General features: G+C 50.9%; 1 protein-coding gene across 5 annotated transcripts in view; it reads left to right on the forward strand.

Moving 5' to 3' along the window:
• The first annotated feature begins 615 nt into the window (after window positions 1-615).
• Window positions 616-21,498, forward strand: part of LOC116586549 (core histone macro-H2A.1) — a 74,568-nt gene continuing 53,685 nt past the window's right edge. For 2 of the 5 annotated variants that reach the window (XM_032336667.1, XM_032336668.1), the window contains exons 1-2: window positions 616-845; window positions 9,966-10,171. In XM_032336667.1, coding sequence (XP_032192558.1) covers window positions 10,000-10,171 — 172 coding nt within the window. In that variant the 5' untranslated portion in view covers window positions 616-845; window positions 9,966-9,999. Of the gene's footprint in view, window positions 846-1,274; window positions 1,292-9,965; window positions 10,172-21,498 lie in introns of those variants that run through there. The other 3 variants (XM_032336664.1, XM_032336666.1, XM_032336665.1) reach the window with 2 other exon arrangements.

Here is a 21,498-nt window from a genome sequence, read left to right on the forward strand (position 1 = left end):
TGTGATAATCACTTTTGATGGCAGTAGATCCATTTGGGTCCAATAGTGAAGGTTGGATGAATCAAAGTAGTTAACCGCTTCCATGGACAAAGCAGGTCCAACTTCCGGGGGTCACTGTAAAGAAGCCCAAGGGAGCCAAAGAGGGCTCGGCGGGGCCTTGCACCAAAAGACAGCGGCAAGTTCTGAGGTGTGCGGGCGGTGTACACGCACTGCTGGCTGGTAACAGCAGTTATGCCTCCCCTTCCCCGGGCTGACGGGAAAGCTTCTAGGGTTGAGTCGGCTACAGTGCCGTGCTCAGGCACACAGTAGGTGCTCAGGAAGTGTCGCTGGAGACACAGAGGCTGGGAGGCGCGCGGGAGAAACTTCTCTGCTGGGGACCGGAGCCTTTCCCAGCACTGTGCTCAGGGCACGCCCGGGGCTCGGCCCTGCGTCCGGCGCCCAGTCTCCAGCCGGGTTGTCCGCGGGGCCTCGGGGCGGCCGGCGGACAGACCCGCCGACGTGCCGGCGACGGAGCGCGGAAGCCGCGGCGCGCGCAGCCGCGGGACCGGGGTCAAGGCCGGGGCGCCCGGGTGGCGCGGGAGGGGTGGCCGGACGCGCGGGGCGGCATGGGATGTGACGAGCGGCGCGCTGTGCATTGTGGGAATCCCGGGGCCGCGGCGACTGGTTCCAGTTCACTCGGCAGCGGAGCCGGGCGGAGGGGGCGAGCGCGCGGCGCGCGGGCGGGAAGCGAGGAGGCGGGCGGGCGGGCCAGCGAGGAGCGCGGAAAGAAAAGGCGCGAGCGGCCGAGAGGGCACGGGCCGGACACCTAGCTGCTGCCGCCGCCGCCGCCGCCGCCGAGCCGCCCCGTAAGTGCCGCGCGGGCCCCCTCGCCGCGCGCCTGGTCCCCGCCGCCCGGTCCGGTCGCCGCTCTTCCGGCCGCGGGGACCCGGGAGCGGCCGAGCCTGGCGCGCACGGGCGGCGCTCCGCCGGGCTCGGGTCGCCACGCTCCGCGTCGTGGCCCATGCGGGGCCTCGGCGCGCGCTCGGCGCCCTCCCAGGCCCTGCCGGGCCGCGCGGGATTCTCTCTGGTTTTGTTCAAACAGCAAACCCGGAAGCCAACTTCTCTCCAAACCGCGTCCTCCTGCCCGCGCCTGGGCGCTTTTGTGGGAAGGCAACAGTGCTGGCCCCTCTCCCGGCGACCCTTCCCGGGGCGCGCGAGCGGGCTGAGCCCGAGGCCCGCGGAGGCCCCGCGGCGCTGGCCGGCCAGCCTGGGCCTGGGCGGCCGGGAGCTGCGGTGCGCGGAGTTGTACTTGGTGAGGCCCCCGCCGGCCCGCGAGTTGCCGGCCCCTGCACAATAAGTCAGGCCCGAGAGCCAGGTGGCGGCGGTGTAGGCGTCTGGCTCGGTCTCTGCGCAGAGGGGAGGGTTGGCGGCTGGGGGGATACACTCGTGGGATCAGAGCCAGGCAGGGCCCGGGAGGGGGTTGTCCAGGGAGTGGCTGGAGAGGGAACGCGGGAACACTCCTACCCCCCACCCCACCCCCCACCCCGGTTGCCCTCGTTCATCTTCTCTGATCGGCCTTTTGTTTGCTTCGTGGCTGGGAGTTTTTTTAAAAAGGTAACTCCGGAAGGCTGTAGGCTCCCAGGGTGGAGAAGGCCGGGAGGGTAGGGACTCGCTGGGGGTGGGGAGGGGTGGGGAGGTGAGAGCACTGGATGCTGCGGACGGTGTCACCTGACAACAGGTGTGCGGAGTGGCGCGCCCCGCCTCCACTCCTGGGACCACGGATCGCTCAGGGATCTGGTCAGTAGATTGGAAGATTCTTTCAGACAAGATGTTAGGGAAAATACTGCACAGTTTGAAAGCGAGAAACATCTGTACAAACAGCTAAGGCAAACTTTGAATTCAGCAATTACAATTACCATGAAATCCTTGTAAGATTTTAATGATCCAATAAACAGCATATAAAAATAGACAATTAGAGGGGCCTTCCTGCTGGCTTCTCTTTCTTCCACCTTTGTGGTTTGAGGTTTTACCGTTAAAGAGGGGGCAAAGTACCTTGTCCCAGGCTTCCTGCTCAGCAGACTAGGGGAGTTTCAAAGAGCTTTAAGTTTGAATGGGAGACTCTAGGTGTAAGTTAGGTGGAATCCACCTGCTGCAGGTGCCCTCAGAGCACTTATTGACTCTGAAATGCCCACCTTATGCCTGCAACTGGAAATTAGACCCCTTGTACAAATGGACTAGAGTCGGACAGTGTCATCCCAGGTCTTGCACAAAAGCCTCTCCAATGGGGATAGATTTGCTTTAAAAATTTAAATTTTTTTCTTAAAAAAAAAAACAAACAAAAAGCCAACCCAAACCAGAAGACCCTTGAGTCTTTAAATTCTTCCCCCTCTAGTTTTAGGAGGAGAGCAGGAAATCTCTTCATTCTGTTACTTTGTTTTAGCCTACCATGCTGATAGCTAGATGAAGGTATTAAGAAGGAGGGAAGAGTTTTAAGCGAAAAATTACTTGAGGTAGGGTCTTTAGAATGAGGAGTGGTCTGGACTACCACTTGTGACACTCTAACACACAGCCCCAAGTCACTGGTGTGGTCCGTACCCAAGGGACCAGGGGCAGGGAGTGGGACATCTTTGTCTGCCATTTCTTCTGGTCCTGGTGACAGTAGAACTCCGAGACCCCTTATCCTTTTCCCATAGAGAGGCTTGGAGTACATGTATTCTGCACTCTGGGACCTGCCTCTAATATGTTCAGAGCTAATGCTGTCCCTGGTCATTTCAAGGTGATTTATTAAAATAAAACCAAAGTGCAAACCCCAAGCTGTCAAACCAAGTAAGAACCTATATATGCTATTGATCAGAATTACAGCAGGCTTCTGCTTTTTGTTGGATTTGTCTTGGGTTCATGTTAGGTTTTTTCACAACTCTGTCTTGGCACATATGCTGGGAAGCAGCAGGGTTTTGGGAGGCCCATGCCAATCCTGTGGGTCCTCCCCCACATTCTATAGTTCTAGAAGCACATTGGAGGCCATCCCAGCTCTTACAAGAGAGCCTAAGTGGGTTCTGAAGAGTTGTATAGTTTGTTGTGCTTGGATCAAGCCTGCCAGATCATATCTAAACCGTCTTTCAATAAATAATTCCTGAGAATCACCTCTGAGTCAGGCTCTGGGGTCAGGAGCATGATCAAGAGATGCCCAGTCCTCATCATTGGGAAGGTAATGCAAGAGAAGATAGGCAAGTGGCTGTTGTAAGGTTGGTGGCAGAAGGCCACAGTAACTCTCATGGTAGTCCCCCAGAACAGTGACATAAGCAGGAGCAAGCCTTCCTGGTTATAGAAAGCCAAGTAGGAATTGACTGGGCAGAGGAGGGCAGATGTGGATAAGTGTTTTGAGGCCTGGGGAGCCCCATGTGTTGAGTCTTAGAACAGTGAGAATAGAGGTCATATGGGGGAACTGCCAGGGGCTCAGAATGGCTGAATCCTAGAGGGAGTCAGGTAAAGCTAGAAGAAACCATCAAGGCTCTGAGCAGGAGAGAGACGTGGCTAGATGTTCTTTATTCTTACTGGGAATACTTCAACCATTCAGCAATACTGATGGCTTCTTGATGCCAGCCACATCCAACCCGGGTCCTTCTCTATTGAAGCTCACATTAAACTTTTCCTTTGATAGTCTTCCATTGAAATGGCTATCTTAAATATGGCACAAACCTTTAAAAGGGAGAGGAGGTGGGAAGGAAAGTTTCCTCTTGAAGCAGGGAGACAGTGCCTTGCTATTGAAAGTTAGTGCAATTCCTTTAGCGTAGATCACGAGCTTGGGGTCTTAGGTGAAGTTTTAATTCCAGACTAGCCTTCTGGAAACTCTTTCCTAAATAATACTTGTGTTTGGCTTCTGTTTTTAACCCCACTACAAAAACCTGACACACAAGAAAGATACATGTGCTGGAACAAAATTTGCAGTTTAGGATTTATTTATTATCCCAGTTTGTCCTTCTCTCCTTGTTTGTAATCCCTTGGCTCACTGAAGGTGGACCGTAAGCCCTTTAATCATCCAGCTCACTTGATGATGTAGTGTTTTATGAATGGAGAGAGATGTTTCTTCTGATTGGCTAGTGTACCAGAGCAAGTCTCTCTTCTCGGCCAATCAGAGGGCTGTTTCTGAAGCCCGGCTCTGTGAGTGATAGTTGTGGAGTAGATCCTTGTGCCTCTGGGGACATGACAGCAGTGACACTGTTAATCATCTGGTATGATGGGAGTAAATGGAAGAGAATGCCGTCAACAGGATTAGTGGTCCCACGCTTCAAATTAAGGGCCTCAGGTTGGCTGTCACGATTGGAGTTGATGGGAAGTGACAAATGCATGCGGACTCGTGGGCATTTATCCAGCTGCAGGGAGTGGATGGTGCGGTCCTCTCGGCAGCAGTGACTTGAACCACTGATTGCTCAGATTCCTCCATCCTCGGGTGCTGGAAGTAGGGCCGTTTGACTAGCAGCTCCCCAGCAGTTCTGGTCAATATTTCATTCGGGATCAATATGCACGAATTTCATTGCTTGGATAATAAAAGACTTCACAACCGCTGGTTACAGTGGTTTTGTAAGTGCCCTGATAAAGAGTTGTCTATGCTGTAGCCTTAACGGAGGTCAGTCATTTACAGATGCGCGGAAGCTAAGTATTTCCCTCTGGTCTCTTTCATCTTTTACCGAGCTAGTCTCATGGCAAGAGAGGAGGCAGGAACCATAGAATTATCAGGGAGTGGGAAGGCCCCTTCGTGGCTCCCACTTTAGCTGTTGGTGCAGTTGTGGTATTCCCTTCCTGGGAATCCCTAAGGTGACTCCACGAGCTCCCAGAATTTTGAGGATATGAGTTCCCACAGGGACTGGCCAGGTATGTGTCCATGAATGGTCTCACTGAAGGTGCCTGACTGATGTCCCGCTTGCCATATCTCTGAGTCCTGTGGCCTATGACCTTTGGAAATGCTGTCCTCATCTTTGTCAAGAGCACCCCATCTACTATAAATGCCAACTGATCAGTCACCATCCAGCCAGTATTTTAGAACCTACCAGATCACAGATTGTTGGGGGCCTGGTAAGCAGAGCCCACTGGTGTATCCCTTCACAACAGACAAGGGAATTGGCGTTGATGAAACAGTGTAGCAACTGCTAAGGTGGAGGAGGTTGGTTTCACAGCCAGCCTTCTTCCTAGTCCTGTGCCATGAGGACAGATCACATGCCCTGTCCCATCTCGGTTTGTGGGAGGCCTGTGGTAAGAGACTTGCCGCTCACTCAAGCCTGGCTAACTTCTCCATACAGCCATTCTCCACCAGTGTGCGACTCTGGGTAAGCTTTGGGCTTCTGCAAGCAAGGTTTGCGTCTATTGTGATTGACTTGTAGTCAGAGGGGTTGCAGAGGTAAAGACCACAGAGATCCCTTCAGGATCAACCACAGAACCTTCATTTCCAGTCAAAAAAGACCCAGCTAAGATGATGTGCCATGATGAATGAATGCCAAGGTTGCCTGAAGCCATGTAACCATCGTCAAAGCACATGGGGGCCCTCTCTAGGGGTGAGGACTTCCAGTTTCTTGAATGGGGTGCCCTCCTGGATGATTAGTCCAGGAAGGAAGCACACAGTTTTGTCGGTTTGACAAGATAGTAGAGCTGTTTCTCTTTTGAGCAACATCAGTGCCTTGAGAAACCAAGTGTGTTAGAAGCCACTTTTTCTGTCACAGGGGACCATCCAACTCTCAGACGAGGCTGGATGCAGGACATGGGTCACATAGGACCCAACGGGCTTTGGCTGGCTGCTCACACCCTGGTTTCATGGTCAATTTTTACCTTGGTTTGTTGTGTGATGGAGCTGGCTGTTTTCTCTGCTGACTGGATAGCTAAAGGACATTTCTCAGCTGCTCTTGGGGTTAGGTGAGACCGTATTACCAAGTTCCAGTCAGTGAATTATGGTTAGTAGTGGTATACCCCCTTCCCCCTCAGGTGTGGCCCTTGAGGGCCTCCATGCATTATCCTCCATGCCCTTTTCCCTTCTGTGGTAACCCTGAGAATTGCGCTGTGAGGGATGGGAGGGGTCTGGGCCTATGACTCATGTGCAGTAGCACCAGCCAATCATGGAAACCCACTTTGGACTTTCACGAGGGAGAAACAAGCTGTAGGGGCTTGTTTGTTAGAGCAGCTGGTGCCATCCTTGCCAGTATGAATAGCCCACATCATCTTTCCAGGAGGCGGCCTCTTTTCAAATTATACACGTTGTTGTTATTTTTATTGACTGTCCTGAGCACTTACTCCATCAGTGCTTGTCAGGCCCTGTATATGCATGTTTTTGTTCTGTTCTCCCACCAACTGCTCGGCGTCCATTCTGTCTTCATCCCCGCTTGATGGTAAGATAAGCTCTGAGGGTGACATTATGTCACATGCCCAAGGACACATAGGCAGGAAGGAGCAGAGCCACAACCCGAATGAAGCGAGTCTGACTTTGGAATTTGTCATTAACCCTAGTGCTCAATGTCCACGTCCATCACAGCCACTCTCTCCCCATGGGGGTGCCTGGCCATGGCCGCCCATGTCTCCACAGACCCCTGAAGAGTGGAATGGACTGGGCAGACTTGCGGGTTTATCTGGAGACTGCCCAGCTACAAGGCGATTTTCTGAAAGATATTTTTAAAGTTAGCACGTATCACTGGATGTCAGAGGCTGCATGGCTTCGCCAGAATGTCTCCGAGCTGTGGCTGCAGCTTGGGGACCTACAGTTAGAAATGCGGGAAGAACATGGGGAGGGGTGAGGAGCAGGAGCTGCAGGGTCAGCCCTGGGGGATGAAGACATGGGGCTGTGTTATCAGGAGCCTGACCAAAAGTTAGGTGTGAAGATGTTCTCCTCTCAGCAGAGTGACACTTGGGGATCCATGATGTTGAAGGTCCTGCCTAGGACCCAGGAACTTAGGGACGAGCTAACCACCTGGCACCAAGTCGCTTGCAGTGCAGTCCGGCAGGGGAGGCAGGTGCACCGATACATTCCAGAAGGTGAGCTTCGGAAACAGGGAGCAGCAAGTGACGCCAGTCAGCGGTCGGGTCTGAGGACAGGGATAGCATGAGCGCCAGCGCAGTGGATCGGAAAGAGCACAAAAGGCGTCAGAGGCGGGGGAGTTATTCTGGACCCTGCATCACAGGTCAGGAAGTCAGGGCGGCAGGAAGCAGTGCCTCAGAAACAGGCGAAGGATGCTGTTTGTGGCCGGCTCAGGGTGACGGGGAACGTGCAGGGGGGACACACATCCTCTGGCCTCCATGGAGAGAGCCTGGAGCTGAGGATGATAGGTGAGGAGAGAGAACTGAATCAAGGCAGGGAGGCCGAAGAGAAGAGAAAAGGCCCGAGAAGTTACGAGGCGGGTTCAACAGAGCTTGGCTCATGGCTGGGCACTGTGAAGATGGGCAGAGAAGTAGGGCCCAGGTTGACTACTGCTTGGTGACTTGGGACATGAGGTTGTCACTGCTGGGGCTGAGAAACCCAGAGGAGGGAGTTCCAGGTGCCCATGGGACTTTCAAGTGGGTCCTTGCCACAGGCAGTCAGAACAGAGCCCTGGGGCCACAGCTAGGTATGTACTTGGGAGGCTCCAGCATGTCCATGTAAAGGCTGGAGTGGAAGGGAAACACCAGGAGCATTTCGAGGGCCCATCAGGCTCGTGAATGCTAATGGCTCCTCTCTGGGACAGGACATTGACTATTTGCCACAGTGGCAGCCCCAAACATACCCAGACAGCTCTGCCTGGGGATGGGAGCTGACACCAGGGCTCTGGGAAGAACAGGGCTGAGCTGCATTAATCATCACTGACCGTAGGCCTCTCCTGCTAAAGGAAGGGAAATGTTCAGATCTGAAAACTCCTAGTCCAGAGGTGTGGGGTTGGTCCGTGAAACACATTTGTACTATAGGAAAAGACTGCTGGGAAGCCCCATGACAGTTTTCCCTGCAGACACACATGTGCACATGTGTGTATGTATACTACTTCCTGCTCAGAGTCCGCATGGACACCTGTTTGCAGGGACTCTTTCAAAATGGAGCCCATTGCAAGAGGAAATGGGGCCATTTAAATTTTTCAGAGAAACTCAGGCCCTTCTGGGGTTCTCTTTAGCTCGCAGTGATCAGTTAAGACTCGGTGCCCCTTGATGAGAAATGTAAGGTTCTCATCATAATTGTCCAGCCACCACCTCCACTGCCCCATTAGAGTGCCCAAGAATCTGCTGTCTGCTGTTTTGGCTATCTGTGTCAGGCAGAAGTCTTGAGATGACCTTATTCATCACCCTGATGTTATATGGACCACAGTGTGTTCTGAATATAGGGTTGGGCATCAGTAACAAGGACTCCTAACTCTGTGGCCTCTGCTGGTGTTGTGGCATGGCCTATTGGAGCTGGAGTGACCTACATAGCCCACAGCCTGACCTCAGTTTACCAGTAGAGAGTCCTGCCCATTTGTGAACAAATTCAGTGAACAAATGTTCAGTTGAACATAGATGTCCTCTGGGAAATGCTTGCCTGGTACCTAAGGATAGGCTGAGGCCTCTTCACAACCCCTCTCCCAGCACCCTCGCTGCCTTTCATGGTTATCACTTAAATAACTGTAGGGTTATTGCATCTCTCTCTGCCCCATGAGCTCCAGGAGAACAGAGAAGATCCCACCTGCCTTGTGCCTTGCTGTCTCCATTCCCCAGCACAGTTCTTGAAGCGAGTGCATGAATGACTTGAATGCTGTCATTGAATATTTGAGACCTTGAATCCTCTTAGCACACGGGTAGACCTTACTGATGCTCTGCTAGGAGTGCAGCCAGGGGCTGCCCTCTGAGAGCCTACCTTCTGATGGGAGAGATGGGGGCATAGCCACATCATCGTGTTGTCGTGTGCAAGGCAGCCCAGGGATGGAGCAGCTGGATCTGAGCACTTGGGGAAGGGTTGGCAGAACTCAAGTGAGAGGGATAGTGGCAGTCCTGGCCAAAGGGCAGGGCCCCTGCCAAAGGGAGGGCATTTGTGGGGAGCTGTGTGTGACTCCCCCTGTGCCCAAGTTTGGAGCACCAGAGGTATAGGGTGAAGCCGATGGATGTGCCAGGCCTTGATTTCTAGGACATTTCCATGACGGGCCAAGGGTGTTGATTCTTCCTCAGGAATGTGGCAGCCAGAGAAGGCTTTCAGATCAGAGCCCTTAACCATTCAGGTGTTTCTGTACCAGCCCGGAGGGCAGGGCGATTGGAGAGTATGGCCCGCTGTGGAGAGACCTCTTCAGGAGATGTTCGTGATGGCCTGGATTCAGTCATAGTCGGGTGGACAGGAGAGGCCTTCTGAGAGTTGATGGAGACAGAGTATCCTCTGGACTCAAGTGGCATTTTGGATGGAGATGGGGAGGAGGAGCAAGGAAAGACAAGCACTTCTCCGTCTTCTCTAAGGACAGGCCCAGCTAGCAGACTGGAAGTGTTCTGAGGGCCTGTGATTACAGCCCAGCATCCTGCTGAACTCTGGTGAGCTGTTCTTGGCCCCATGGAGAAAGGATCATGAGGTAGAGATGCTGCTTTCATCAGACGACCTAGGTAGCAGGCTTTCCATCATTGCTGGGGGCGGGTGTCATAGTTTTCCTTCACGAAGGCTTCCGCGTGTGTCCATCTTGGTCTCAAGGATATGAAAATGCAATTATTGAACAAGTGTGTAGGACATCGCCAAGAAATCCCATTGCCTTTTACATCATGGGGCATAAAGGCAAGGTACTTAAGAGCACTCATTGTCAGAGTAGTGTTGGAGCGGAAATGGCCGCTGAAATGGATGTTACGGTATCAAAGGTGAAAAGCATTGCTGTTCTCTTTTCAGGGGCGAGGTGCTCCAGCAGAGGGCCCCAGTTGGGCTCGGTGGGGGCTCGGTGGCTGCAGGCAGTAGCCCTTCCCCTAGGGGCCGGGGAGCATGGGCCGGGGGGCAGACACCGTTCCCATGGTCCTGACGTCTGTGCCTCTTGCCTCCACAGTGTGCTTTACTGATCCACCTCCAGGGCTGCCACCATGTCGAGCCGGGGTGGGAAGAAGAAGTCTACCAAAACCTCCAGGTCCGCCAAGGCAGGAGTCATCTTCCCGGTGGGGCGGATGCTGAGGTACATCAAGAAAGGCCACCCCAAGTACCGGATCGGAGTGGGGGCGCCCGTGTACATGGCCGCTGTCCTGGAGTACCTGACGGGTGAGTACACCTGAGTCCCCCTAGGGGCACCCCTGGATTTGCGTCATGGCGGTCCGGACACCCTGTAGGGATTGAGCCGACCATGGGGCTCCTTTTCTCTTGAGACTTTTCAAACCTGCAGAGAAGCTACAGGAGTAGTACAATGGACCTTTTCACCCAGATGCCCCAGTTGTTTACATTCTGCCGTTAGCCGTCCATTTGGAAATTTCTTTAATCTCCCAACATTGGTCTTTGTAGTTTTTTTGTGTGTGTGGTTTTTTTGTTGTTGTTGTTTTCTTTCCCTATCCAAGATCCATTTCAGGATCCTACATTTCTTTTAGTTGTCAGGTTTCTTTAGTCTTATTTAAGTTGAAACAATTCCTTACCTTTTTTTTTTTTTCCTTTAAATCTTCCATGATATGGATGTTTTTTGAAGAGTGCAGCCAGTTGTGTTGCAGAATGTCCATCAGTCTGGGTTGGTTTCATGCTTGCATTTGGGTTGAGCACTTTTGACGGGGGGATGGCCTAAGAGCTCTTGTGTCCATGTCTAGTATTGTGTCAGGAGGCACCTGAGTTTGTCCTGCCGTTGGTGATTCACTGGGGTCCTATGGTTAAGGATTTCTGCACAGCCTGAATCACAGTCTTCCCCCAATGGCTTTGGCATTCCTGGATGTTCTTACCTGAATCGGTTATTGCTGTAGTGGTTATGAAATAATGTTGTTTCTGTTTCTGTCATTTCTTCTGCTTATATTAGTTGGCATTCTTCTGTAAAGAACTTATTTTCCTTCTGCCTTTCCCTCTTTCTTTTCTTTGGACTCACAGCGTTGCTTCATGGACATCTTTATTGGGTTATACACTACACATTATCACCCAGGATGGGTGTCTTGTCTCTTGTCTCATTGTCTCACAGTCTCACATTTGACATTCAGGCCATTTCTGCTGTCCTTTGTGGTGGCCTCTTCCATTCTTACACATTTTCTTGCTTTCCCCCACAACGAGATGTTCTAGTCTCACCCTGAATTTCCCCAGCCCCAGTCTCAAAATCAGCTATCTCTATCAGGGGTCAGGGGTGGTCCTTTTACCGAAAATAACTTTATTGGTCTCACTGGTGGCTCCATGGCCACTGCGGGAAATCAGCTGAGGAGGGATATCACCCCCATCTGTAGTGACTCGAAAACCAGCCTCAGAGCGTAAGAGAGCTTGCCTGGGGCCTCATAGAGCAAGTAAGGAGCTGAGAAGGGACCCAGATCCTGCTGGGTCATTGTAACACTTTTACTGCTTAGTGCTCCATGCTCCTCGGGGTGTGTGGCAGGAAGGGCACCTGCGATCTTGCAGCCACCTCTCCCACAGCCAGACAAGGGGACTTAGCAAGACATGGTGCCCCTTCCAAAGTGATAACACGCAGCAGGAACGCTGGATCACTTCTTGATTCTCCCATCTCTCAGTGAGGCGACACCAAGGTTTCCTCCCTAAAAACATGGTCATGAAGTTGTTGTGTTCTTCTCAAAGCACCAAGGCATGAGAAATCACTGGTGGGTTATAGTTGGGAGGCGTCCGCACTTCTGGGACATTTAACCCTCTGCTTCTCAGACTCTCAGAGGCAGCATGCTTGGTCGCATGAGCTAGGTGTGGTTCTTCGCATTCTAGACATGAGGAACCAGAGGCCCAGAGCTTGCGACATGCCCAAAAAAGCCATGTGGAATGTTGGCAGTCAGGGGAGAAGTTACTAGATAGGAGGCAGAGGACATTGTTTCGTTCTGGCTTGTCAGTTTACATGCTGTGTGACCGAGAGTGATTCACTTAACCTCTCTGGACCCCGGTTTCCTTACAACTCAGATGTTGACAACAGCCCATGCTCCACCAACTCCAGACTGCTATGACAGCCAGAGGGCTTTGTTTGAATATGATGGGAAAGCTGACGTGCTTGGCATACCCAGTCAGGTGGTGGTTCCTGGGTCCTGAAGGCCATGATGTCCCTGTCACTGGGATGTCCACAGATGCTGTCATTAAGTCAAGTATCAGATCAGTTTCATTTCTTCCTTCAAGCTTCTGTTTTTTAGTTGGCAGGGTGTGGGGCAGGGGTGAGGGGTTACCATTGCTCCAGCATATCCAAGGCAGTACTGTTTGTGCTGCACAGAAAGTCTGGATGTCTTCCTCATCTGTGGCTGGCCAGCTCTGGAGCCGAGCACAGTGCTCCTGACTTTGAGGTCAGTGGGCCCTTTGCTTCTGTTTGCACCCACACCCCCTGTGCCTCTCCCCAGCTCTCGTGGGTATGTGGCAGTGGTCACAGAGGGGTGTGGGAATGGCCAGGGATGCCCATCACTAGCACTGGACAGTAACTCAAGGCAAGTTTTACTCAGGTGTCAGCCACGTTAACCCCTGTATATTAAGAATAATATATATTTTTACATTTTACCAAGTCCTTCTGGCTAGTTCACTGAATCTGAGCCATTTTTTTTTCTGGCTGTATACAGTGCTGAGTCACTGGCTTGACCATTGCCCTATGCCTGTCCCACCGTGGTGCCTGGCCCACATGACAAACACTTCGGGAGACCTCCTGAGATATTAGTGCTGTGCTTAGTCTTGTAGTGGTCACTTGTGCCCTGTTGCCAGATGGGGTAGTAGCTGAGCTCTGGGGCCACATCCAATGAAAACACTGTTCCAGGCCTCGGAAAAGCACTGCATGCCTGCACTGACAGACTGGTGCTGAGCACCTTGGCCTGCGATGTGACAGCATGTGCATATTGGAAGTCCTGATTGTTTGCCCCCTCAGAACTTTGGTTTTGTTCCATGAGTGGGATGGGAAAGCAGATGCTCCGCTTTTTTATTTTGCTTCCCTCCAGACACTTTCTCATTCATTCTACAACCTGTTGAGCACCTGCCGTGTATCAGGCCCCATGCTAGGCTCTGTGCGAGAACACAGGAGTGACTGCGGCAGAAATGGTCTCTGTTCTGTGCCGCTCATGGTCAAAGCTGAAGAAAGAACCAAGCAGCCCAGATGGTTATCACCTGGGATAGACGCCATGGAGAGCATGAGCCAGCCAAAGCAGGGCTCAGGCACCTGGGCACCTGGAGAGGAACTGGCTCAGGAAGGCTTCTGGGACGAGGAGCTCTCAGCAGACACCTGGAGAAGGAGGTGGGGCCCATCAGCCCCATGAGAGCTGGCAGTGGGGCTGTGCCACCCACTCACCTGTGCTCCAGGTGCCTACTGGGTGCCAGCCTCAACCCAGAGCTCAGGGAAGATCGAGGATGAGGGAGGAGCCCATGTGCCAGCCCTCGAGCAGCTCAGGGCCTTGACCAGGGTGTGGCCCAGACGTGGTGCTCCAGCATGAGGCGTGTGAGCTAAGTCCCAGCCAATCAGCAGGAACTTGCTGAATGTGTCTCTGGCCCTAGTATTGAAGCTGGAGCTTCTTCCCCTGACAGAGCTTTTTGTCCATAGACAGGTACAGGCAAGAAGAAGGCAGTGCTGTGGGTTTGTGTTAGATGGAGGAGGCTTATTAACCAAAGCCCCTCTGCTGGTCTAGCTGTCACCCAAAGGGCCCTGTAGAGGGACTGTGTTCTCTGTGTGGCCCAGACTCTTCTAGAGTCTGCAGAGCCTAGCAAGGGAAGTGCATGGCTGCAGGCTTCTTCCCCTGACAGAGCTTTTTGTCCATAGACAGGTACAGGCAAGAAGAAGGCAGTGCTGTGGGTTTGTGTTAGAGGGACTGTGTTCTCTGTGTGGCCCAGACTCTTCTAGAGTCTGCAGAGCCTAGCAAGGGAAGTGCAGAGCTGCAGGCCTAGCAAGGGAAGTGCATGGCTGATGCCCTTCGGCATGGCTGGGCCAGGCCTCCAGCATTCAGCAGGCCCCAGTGGAGAGATGAGGGGTCTGGATGAGGTTGCTAATAGGACAGCTGACCTACCAGGGTCCTGTTGGGACTAGGTGGTTGCAGAGCAGGGAGCTGATGTCTCCCTGGTATCCAGCCCTGGGGACCAGATGGGACACCACAATGTTCAGTGGATGTCACATAGAAGCAGTAGAGCTGGATGGTTAAGATGTGGACCTAGGTGTCCACAATTTCAGGCCGGTTGCTCACATTTCTGGGCTGTGGTTTGATTATCTGTACCCTGGGGCTAGCGGGGACTGTCCTAGATGCTGCAGTGAGGGGACGCAGGGGAAGGGCTCATCCCCCCCACACAGTGTAAGGGCCCACATCTGACCCTTAGCATTGGGGTTAAGGCAGAGAGAGGAGGAAGTCCCTAATACCCCAACTCTGGCAGTTGACGTACCTTCCTTTATGATGGTGATGGGGCTGTCACTGCCCACTCATGCGTGTGGTCCTTCAGCTGCTGAGAGCCCACTGAGCCTCACCGGCACCTGCAGAGGATGCCTTGGCGGCCTCAGTCCTGCTCTCTCTCATTTGTTTCAAGCAGCACTTAAGTCCTCCCCCTAAAGCCTGTGCCAGCCTCAACACCAAGATGTCCTGTTAGCAAACTCATCTGTCTGATGTTGGAGGCGCCTTCCATCCTGGGCACCTGGCACATGCATGGACATCTACCTGAAGGATTTTTTAGTTAGCCAGGAGCTGGGCATGCCAGAGCAGAGGCCCACCGGCATTCAGAATGTCTGAGCCAAGAGTGGACCTTCAGCCTGGGAGCCATCAGAGCCCAGTGACACCCCCCAACCATGCAGAGCATGTTTTCATGGGTAAGGGACCCAATTTTCCTCCTTATGGCCTGCTCCAGGCTGGAGTGGGTATGGGAGGAGGTTGTAGCCTTGCATCTTGCTCTGAAATGTGAAGCTGGCCTCTGTTTCTCCTCTTGAGTCCAGAGCCCAATCATCTGTCGTACTTAAAAGGCAAAGGCAACCTCTAGAACAGCCACCAGACAGCTCCTTCCCCAGATCCGTGGGTGCCTGGCTCTACTTCCCTGCTGGCCTCTCCAGAGTTCTTCCCAAGAAATGTGACACTGTCCATTGGGGCAGCCCCTGTCCAACCATCACCTCTACCCCATGGTACTGTGGTGCTTGTCCCTTCCATGACATTTAAATGATAACATTTAAGGGAATAGGGAAATTGACTTGGATCATTTCTGAAAGCCTCTGGAATCTCTCCCCTGTGCCCAGCATAGCACTGCTGGAAGGTATAGATATGAGATGTGAAATGAGCAACTTGTGGCATGGCTTTTGCCCCAGTGAGATATCCAGTGATTTTGGGACACATCATCCCAGAGACCAATAAAGGAACAGGGCAGAAAAAGGGAGAAGTGTAAAAGGTGCTTGAGTCCTACTGTTGGGGGTAGGGGAAGGGGTGGTAACTGAAAAGTGCATGGAAGAGCAGAGAGCAAGCACCCTTGTGATTTGTTGCTCCTTTTTTCCCCCTCAGATTTCATTTATTTATTTATTTTAGAGAGAGAGCACAAGGAGGGGCTGAGGAGCAGATAGGGAGGGAGAGGGAGGAAGAAAGAATCACAAGGGGACCCCACCTGCGGCATGGAGCCTGACATGGGGCTCAATATCCCGACCCTGAGATCATGACCTGAGCCGAAACCAAGAATCGGATGCCTAACCAACTGAGCCACCCAAGCATCCCTGATTTGTTGGTCTTAAATCATGGGTCAAGGCTCTGTGGGTCAGCATTGCTCCAGCTGTGTGTAGCAGAACCTAAGTGATGAAATTTAAGAGGTATTCTACCAAAAAAACACAGCTCCATGGCCAAGATAGGAAGACGGCTTGATTCACATCTCCTCCTCTGAGATGGCTATATGAATAACCTCAGAGGAGTTTCTCAGTGAAGGAATTTGTTTTAGTTTGGAAACCACCAAGAAGCAGCTGTGTTTACTGCAGGACTCTTCAGAGCCTTTACCATGTGGGTGTCCCTGTGAATCTCCATGGGAAGGAACTGTCATCCACATTCGTTCCCAAACTTTTGTCACAGAAGTATCTCAAGGGATACCTTACAACACCCTGCATGGTGCAGCGTGGGGGACCCTGGTATGGCTTACCCCCATGACAGCAGCACCGTGTGGCAGGCTAAGTGAAGAAACAAAACTGAAAGCCTCCCCAAGAGCAGGCTTTGGTTTGTTCCGTTGGGGTGCAATGCTTGGCTCAGAGGGGCCCGATGCACCAGCAGCAGTGCATCAGCGTTCGCTAGGTAAGGTGGTGTCTTGGGAAGCCCATAGCATATATTTCACTAAGCTGAATTGCTCAGATATTAATTTGGTGACAGTTTGCTAGACCCCAGGCCCTGTGCCAGACAGTGATGTACCCCCAAAAGTCTGGCCCAAGGAACTGACTCCCTAGAAGGGAAGCACCTTTGGAGCCATTTACCCAACCAACCCCTGAGAGAACAGGCCTGGCTCCTGTTTATCAGATCCAAAAAGATAGGCAGTGACATCTTTTTATTTTTATTCTTCCTTCTTTCTTCTTTTTTTCCCTTTCCTTTCCCTTTATCTTTCTTTCTTTGGTGCAGGAACCCTATCCCATAGCCTGATTACAAACCTTGTGCTTTAGCTTCCCTTCTAGTACTCAGGCTTGTTGCAAAAATCCAGTCCACTCTCAGAGGGTTTCTCAATATTAAGGAGGATGGAAAGCTCTCGAGACTGAATGTGGATGCCTTGTGATAAGTATGGACCTTCCCAAGATAGCCACTGATGTGGGTTCCTAAATTGTGTTCTGTTTAAAAACCCAGTTTAAATCCAGTTTAAAAACCCATGGGGAGCATGAACCAGCCAAAGCAGGGCTTTGGATTGCATTTCTACATAAGGATCCTGCTACGAAATCCTGCTACAAAGCAGGATTGCATTTCTATATAAGGCTGTGGCTAGAATTTTCTTTTTTTTCTGTCTTCTTTGGATCTAATCTACAAAATGATGAAGACCTCTGGATTTCTATATTCTTTTCTTCTCTCTCTCTCTCTTTAAAGATCTATTTTTTTGAGAGAGAGAGAGAGAAAGGGAGACAGAGTCGGGTGTCCGTGGGGAGGGGCAGAGGGAGAAAGAGTCCCAAGCAGACTGTGCCCTAAGCACAGAACCTGATGCAGGACTCAATCTCATGACCCTGAGATCATGACCTGAGCTGAAACCAAGAGTCAGTCCCTTAACAAAGTGAGCCACCCAGGCACCCCAGATTTTTGTATTCTTAATCCCTCACTCCTTTCATTTTCCCAAGCCCTGTCCCCCCAGAGTCCATGTTTTAGACCTGGTCATCCCTCTCCTGTCTTGTCAGGGACCAGAGCCTCCCCCTTGTCCAGTCAGCCCCTGGCACCTTCTTCTGGCAGATGCTGTCATGGGAAGCTGCTGTGGTGATATTCACAGGGCCAGCCCCTGACCTGGGGAATAAGCAGGGTCCCCTGGGTGACCTTACAGCCACTTTGCAGACTAAATGGGGTCCCGCCCTTGTACCTGACTGCGTCCTACGACAAAAACCCAAGGAAGAGGGATGGCTCTTAAAAATATACCTTGCTGTCTGACTTGGCTGATGAAATGATTATCTTCTGCCCAGGTTTCAGCTTGCTTGATTTCTGATCCGTAAGTGGGTCAGGTGTTGCATATCCCTTTGGTATTAGGGGTTGGGCTGCATTCCGGCCCCACCTTGTGTCCTCCAAGTGCAGGAGGGGGAGCCCTCCCTGTCCACAGCATGCCCTGATACACATACTCGTTTCAGCAAACATCCATCACGTTCAGTGTTTATGGCCTGGGAAAGGACCTGACAGGCTTGGCACATTGAGGTAGGCAGAACCTGCACTTGGCTCTGTCACTTACCTGGACTGCCTAGCACTTTCCTATCCAGGACACCCAAGTGTGTCCTGTACTCATGCAGCTAAAAATAGGGCAGGAAGAGGAGGACAGCCAGACTGGCTCCTGATGCCTCGATGCCCCCTGAGTTCCTCATGAGTCTCTGGTGTGTTAGCCGGACCACCTCTACCTTAGACTCACTTCAGGCCAGGGCCCAGCTAGCTCTCATGAGCACCTTCTTGGGCGTTCCTGCTGCTCTGGGGCTCTCAGCCCCCCACAGTGCTCCCTGTTCTGCAAAGCGCTTTACTAGCGTCATAGCCCTGAACAAACCACACACACACACACACACACACACACCCGTGCACATGTGTGCACACACGCAAGGGAGGACTGGGGATTTTAATGAGCCAGAGGGCTGCAGCTAGAAAAAGTGGGAAACACCGAAGTTGAAACTAATGTGCTATGTACCCAGTGCATGCAGACAGTGCTTAAATGCCTATTCCCATTACGGGTTATAGGAGCAACTTGTGTTTAAAAATGTAAGAAGTTGAAACTCATTCATAATTCCACTGCCTAGAGGTAGCTGCGGTACTGGATGCCTTTCGTGCATACATGCAGGAAAGGGAGTTAGATTTTAGCCCAATTATTTGTTTTTATTAATATCCGCTACTGATGAGCTTCACTGATAGCCAGTCACAGAAAATCATCACCATCCATCTCACAAAGCAAATTGCGAGGTAATTCAGGAGATGCTGCACGGGCAGTCCTCCCTCTGCCTCCCAGGGGAGGAGATGATTCCATGGTGGGAGACAAAGGAGGAGTGCTCGGAGAAGCGGTTTATCACAACGCACCTTTGATACTTCCTTCATCACGTGGTGTCCGATGGCTAGGTGGGACAGGTCTCAGGCTGGAGGAGAGAGCTCAGAAACCTCCGAGGGGAGGGGTGGCATTCCCAGAGTTTTGCTACCCCTGCCGCAGATGTGGAGGGCGGCAGGACAGCACAGGGATCCCAGAAGCTTGTGTACCTGCCACAGAGCACAAACATGGAGTTCTTATCTGTCCACCACCCAGTCCTTCTGAGGAGTCCCTGAGGGGGTCCACGACAGTGTCAGCGTGACCTGTTCGTGGAACAGCGGCCCTGCTTCCCCTGCTTTCTCAGAGCCGGGGCATGGACTCTGGCACTGGGCTCAGAGAAAGGAAAGGCCTCATTGCTTTCTTTTGCAATCATTTTCTCCCAGTCTGTGACTGGTCTTATTTTTTTTTAAAGATAGATTTATTTATTTATTTATTTATTTGACAGAGAGAGATCACAAGTAGACAGAGAGGCAGGCAGAGAGAGAGAGGAAGGGAAGCAGGCTCCCCGCTGAGCAGAAAGCCCCATGTGGGACTCGATCCCAGGACCCTGAGATCATGACCTGAGCCGAAGGCAGCGGCTTAATCCACTGAGCCACCCAGGCGCCCCGGTCTTCTTATTTTTTAACAGCGTCTTTCACGGAGCTGAAGTCTCTGATTATAATGAAGGCTAGCGTATCATTTCTTTTTTTGTGTTTTGCTCCTTTGGCGTTGTATCTAAAACCTCGTCGCCAAACCCGAGGTCGTGCAGATTTTCCCCTATGTTATCTTCTAGGAGTTTTATAGTTTAGTGTTTTACATTCAGGTCTGTGATCCATTTTGAGTTAATTTTTGCTAAGGATGTGAGGTCTGTGTCTAGACTTTGCATGTGGGAGTGCAGCTGTTCCTCTCTGTTTCCTTGAAGATGCGCTGCATTGCCTGGAAACGCCCAGTGGTCAGGGAGGCTCCTTCTTGCTTCACTATTTCCCCATGAAGGGTCACATATTACTTTCATTTTTGCCACTGGGTCTATAGATGCAGAGACAAGTTCCCTAGCAAGGGTTCTGTTTTCGCTGGGGCCAGTGGAAAAGTCCACAGCAAAACCAAACTTGTTTCTGGATTCAGGCGGGGAAAAGGTATGCCCCAAACTGAGTGTGCCTCTTTCTTCTCAGGTGTTCTGTCTGGGATCACTTTATTTGTGATTGAAGTACATCGTTCAGAATTTCATTTTGTGAGTCCTTTTGTGATAATTTTTCTCAGGCTGTGGTTTTGAACATGCTTCTTTTATTATTATTTTTTTTAAGATTTCTTGTATTTATTTGAGAGAGAGCGTAGAAGCAGGGGACAGGCAGAAGGAGGGGGAGAAGCAGACTCCCTGCTGAGCAGGGAAGGCAATGCTGGCCCCGAGATCAAAGGCAGATGCTGAACCGAAGGCAGATGCTCAGAAGACTGAGCCACCCAGGCGTCCGTGAACATGCTTCTACCACATCCATGAAGTTTTTAGCTGCTATTTCTTCAATATCTCTATTCTAGGCTCTTTCTACTTATAAAACACAAGCCAAACACATTAGTGTCTCATTCTTTTTTCCATATCTGTTCATCTCAGTAATAATTTTCATTTCTGTCTTGCAGAACTTATTTGTAGATAATTATTTCTGCTCTGTCTTCTAGGACTATCTCCCCATTTACTAATTCTCTCTTCAGCTATATCTTATATACTATTTAATTCAGTCACTGATGATGATGATGATTATTTTGAGAGAGAATGCTGTGCAGGCCCCTGAGTTGTAGCAGGGAGGGGCAGAAAGAGAGGGAGAGAAAATATTAAGCAGGCTCTACACCCAGCACGGAGCCCAACTTGGTGCTCAATCTCCCGACCCTGGGATCATGACCTGAGCCAAAATCAAGAATCGGACACTTAACCAACTGAGCCACTTGGGTCCCCCAATGAATTTTTAATTTCAGCTTTGAAACTTTTATTTCTAGAAGTCCTGTTGGGATTTTTTTTTTTTAATCTGCTTGGTTGTTCTTGATAATTTGTTTTCTCTTCATTTTCAAACTTTTCTTTAACTCTATTATACGTAATAACATCTACTTGAATAATTTGGGTTTTTTTCAGTTTTATTAAGGAATAAATGACACCTGTAATTGTATATATTTAAGGTGTACAACCTGATGATTTTATATCCCTATACATTGTGGAATTACCAGGTTTATCTGAATAATCCTAATAGTGGCAGTCTCTTATCATCTATTTCTGCTAGATTTTGAATCATTGTTCAGAAAGTCTACTTCTCTCCAGGGTTACAAAGGAACTTCTTCATGCTCTTCCTTAGTCTTTTTATGGTTTAAATTTTTTACATTTTTACTTTGATCCATTTGAAATTAATCCTGATACATAGTGTGAGTTAGGGATTGACTTCCTTTTGTTCCAGATGGTTACCCAGTTATCTCAACACAATCAATTCAATATCCATCTTTTCCCTGGTGATCTGAGATGCTACTTCACCACACATGAAATTTCTAGATATATTTAGGGCTATTTCTGGGCTTTATTTTCTGTTTGATTGGTCTGTCTAGTTACATACTTTATGTTTCTCATATTTCGTGGGTCTTTCATTGTCTTTATTTTCTTTAGTAAGTGATGTATACCAACGGTAAAACCTCCCCACAGGACACACAGTAAGACCTGCATTTCCCTTTCTGCTCTTTCTCCTTACCTAATTCTCCTCCCAGGAGACAGCATTAATTTCTTATGTGTGTTCTGTATTTTTCTGAAGATACTTTTCTTCTCCCTTTTCATTTCA

This window comes from Mustela erminea, chromosome 3 (genome assembly GCF_009829155.1).
Source record: "Mustela erminea isolate mMusErm1 chromosome 3, mMusErm1.Pri, whole genome shotgun sequence".
NCBI lineage: Eukaryota > Metazoa > Chordata > Mammalia > Carnivora > Mustelidae > Mustela > Mustela erminea.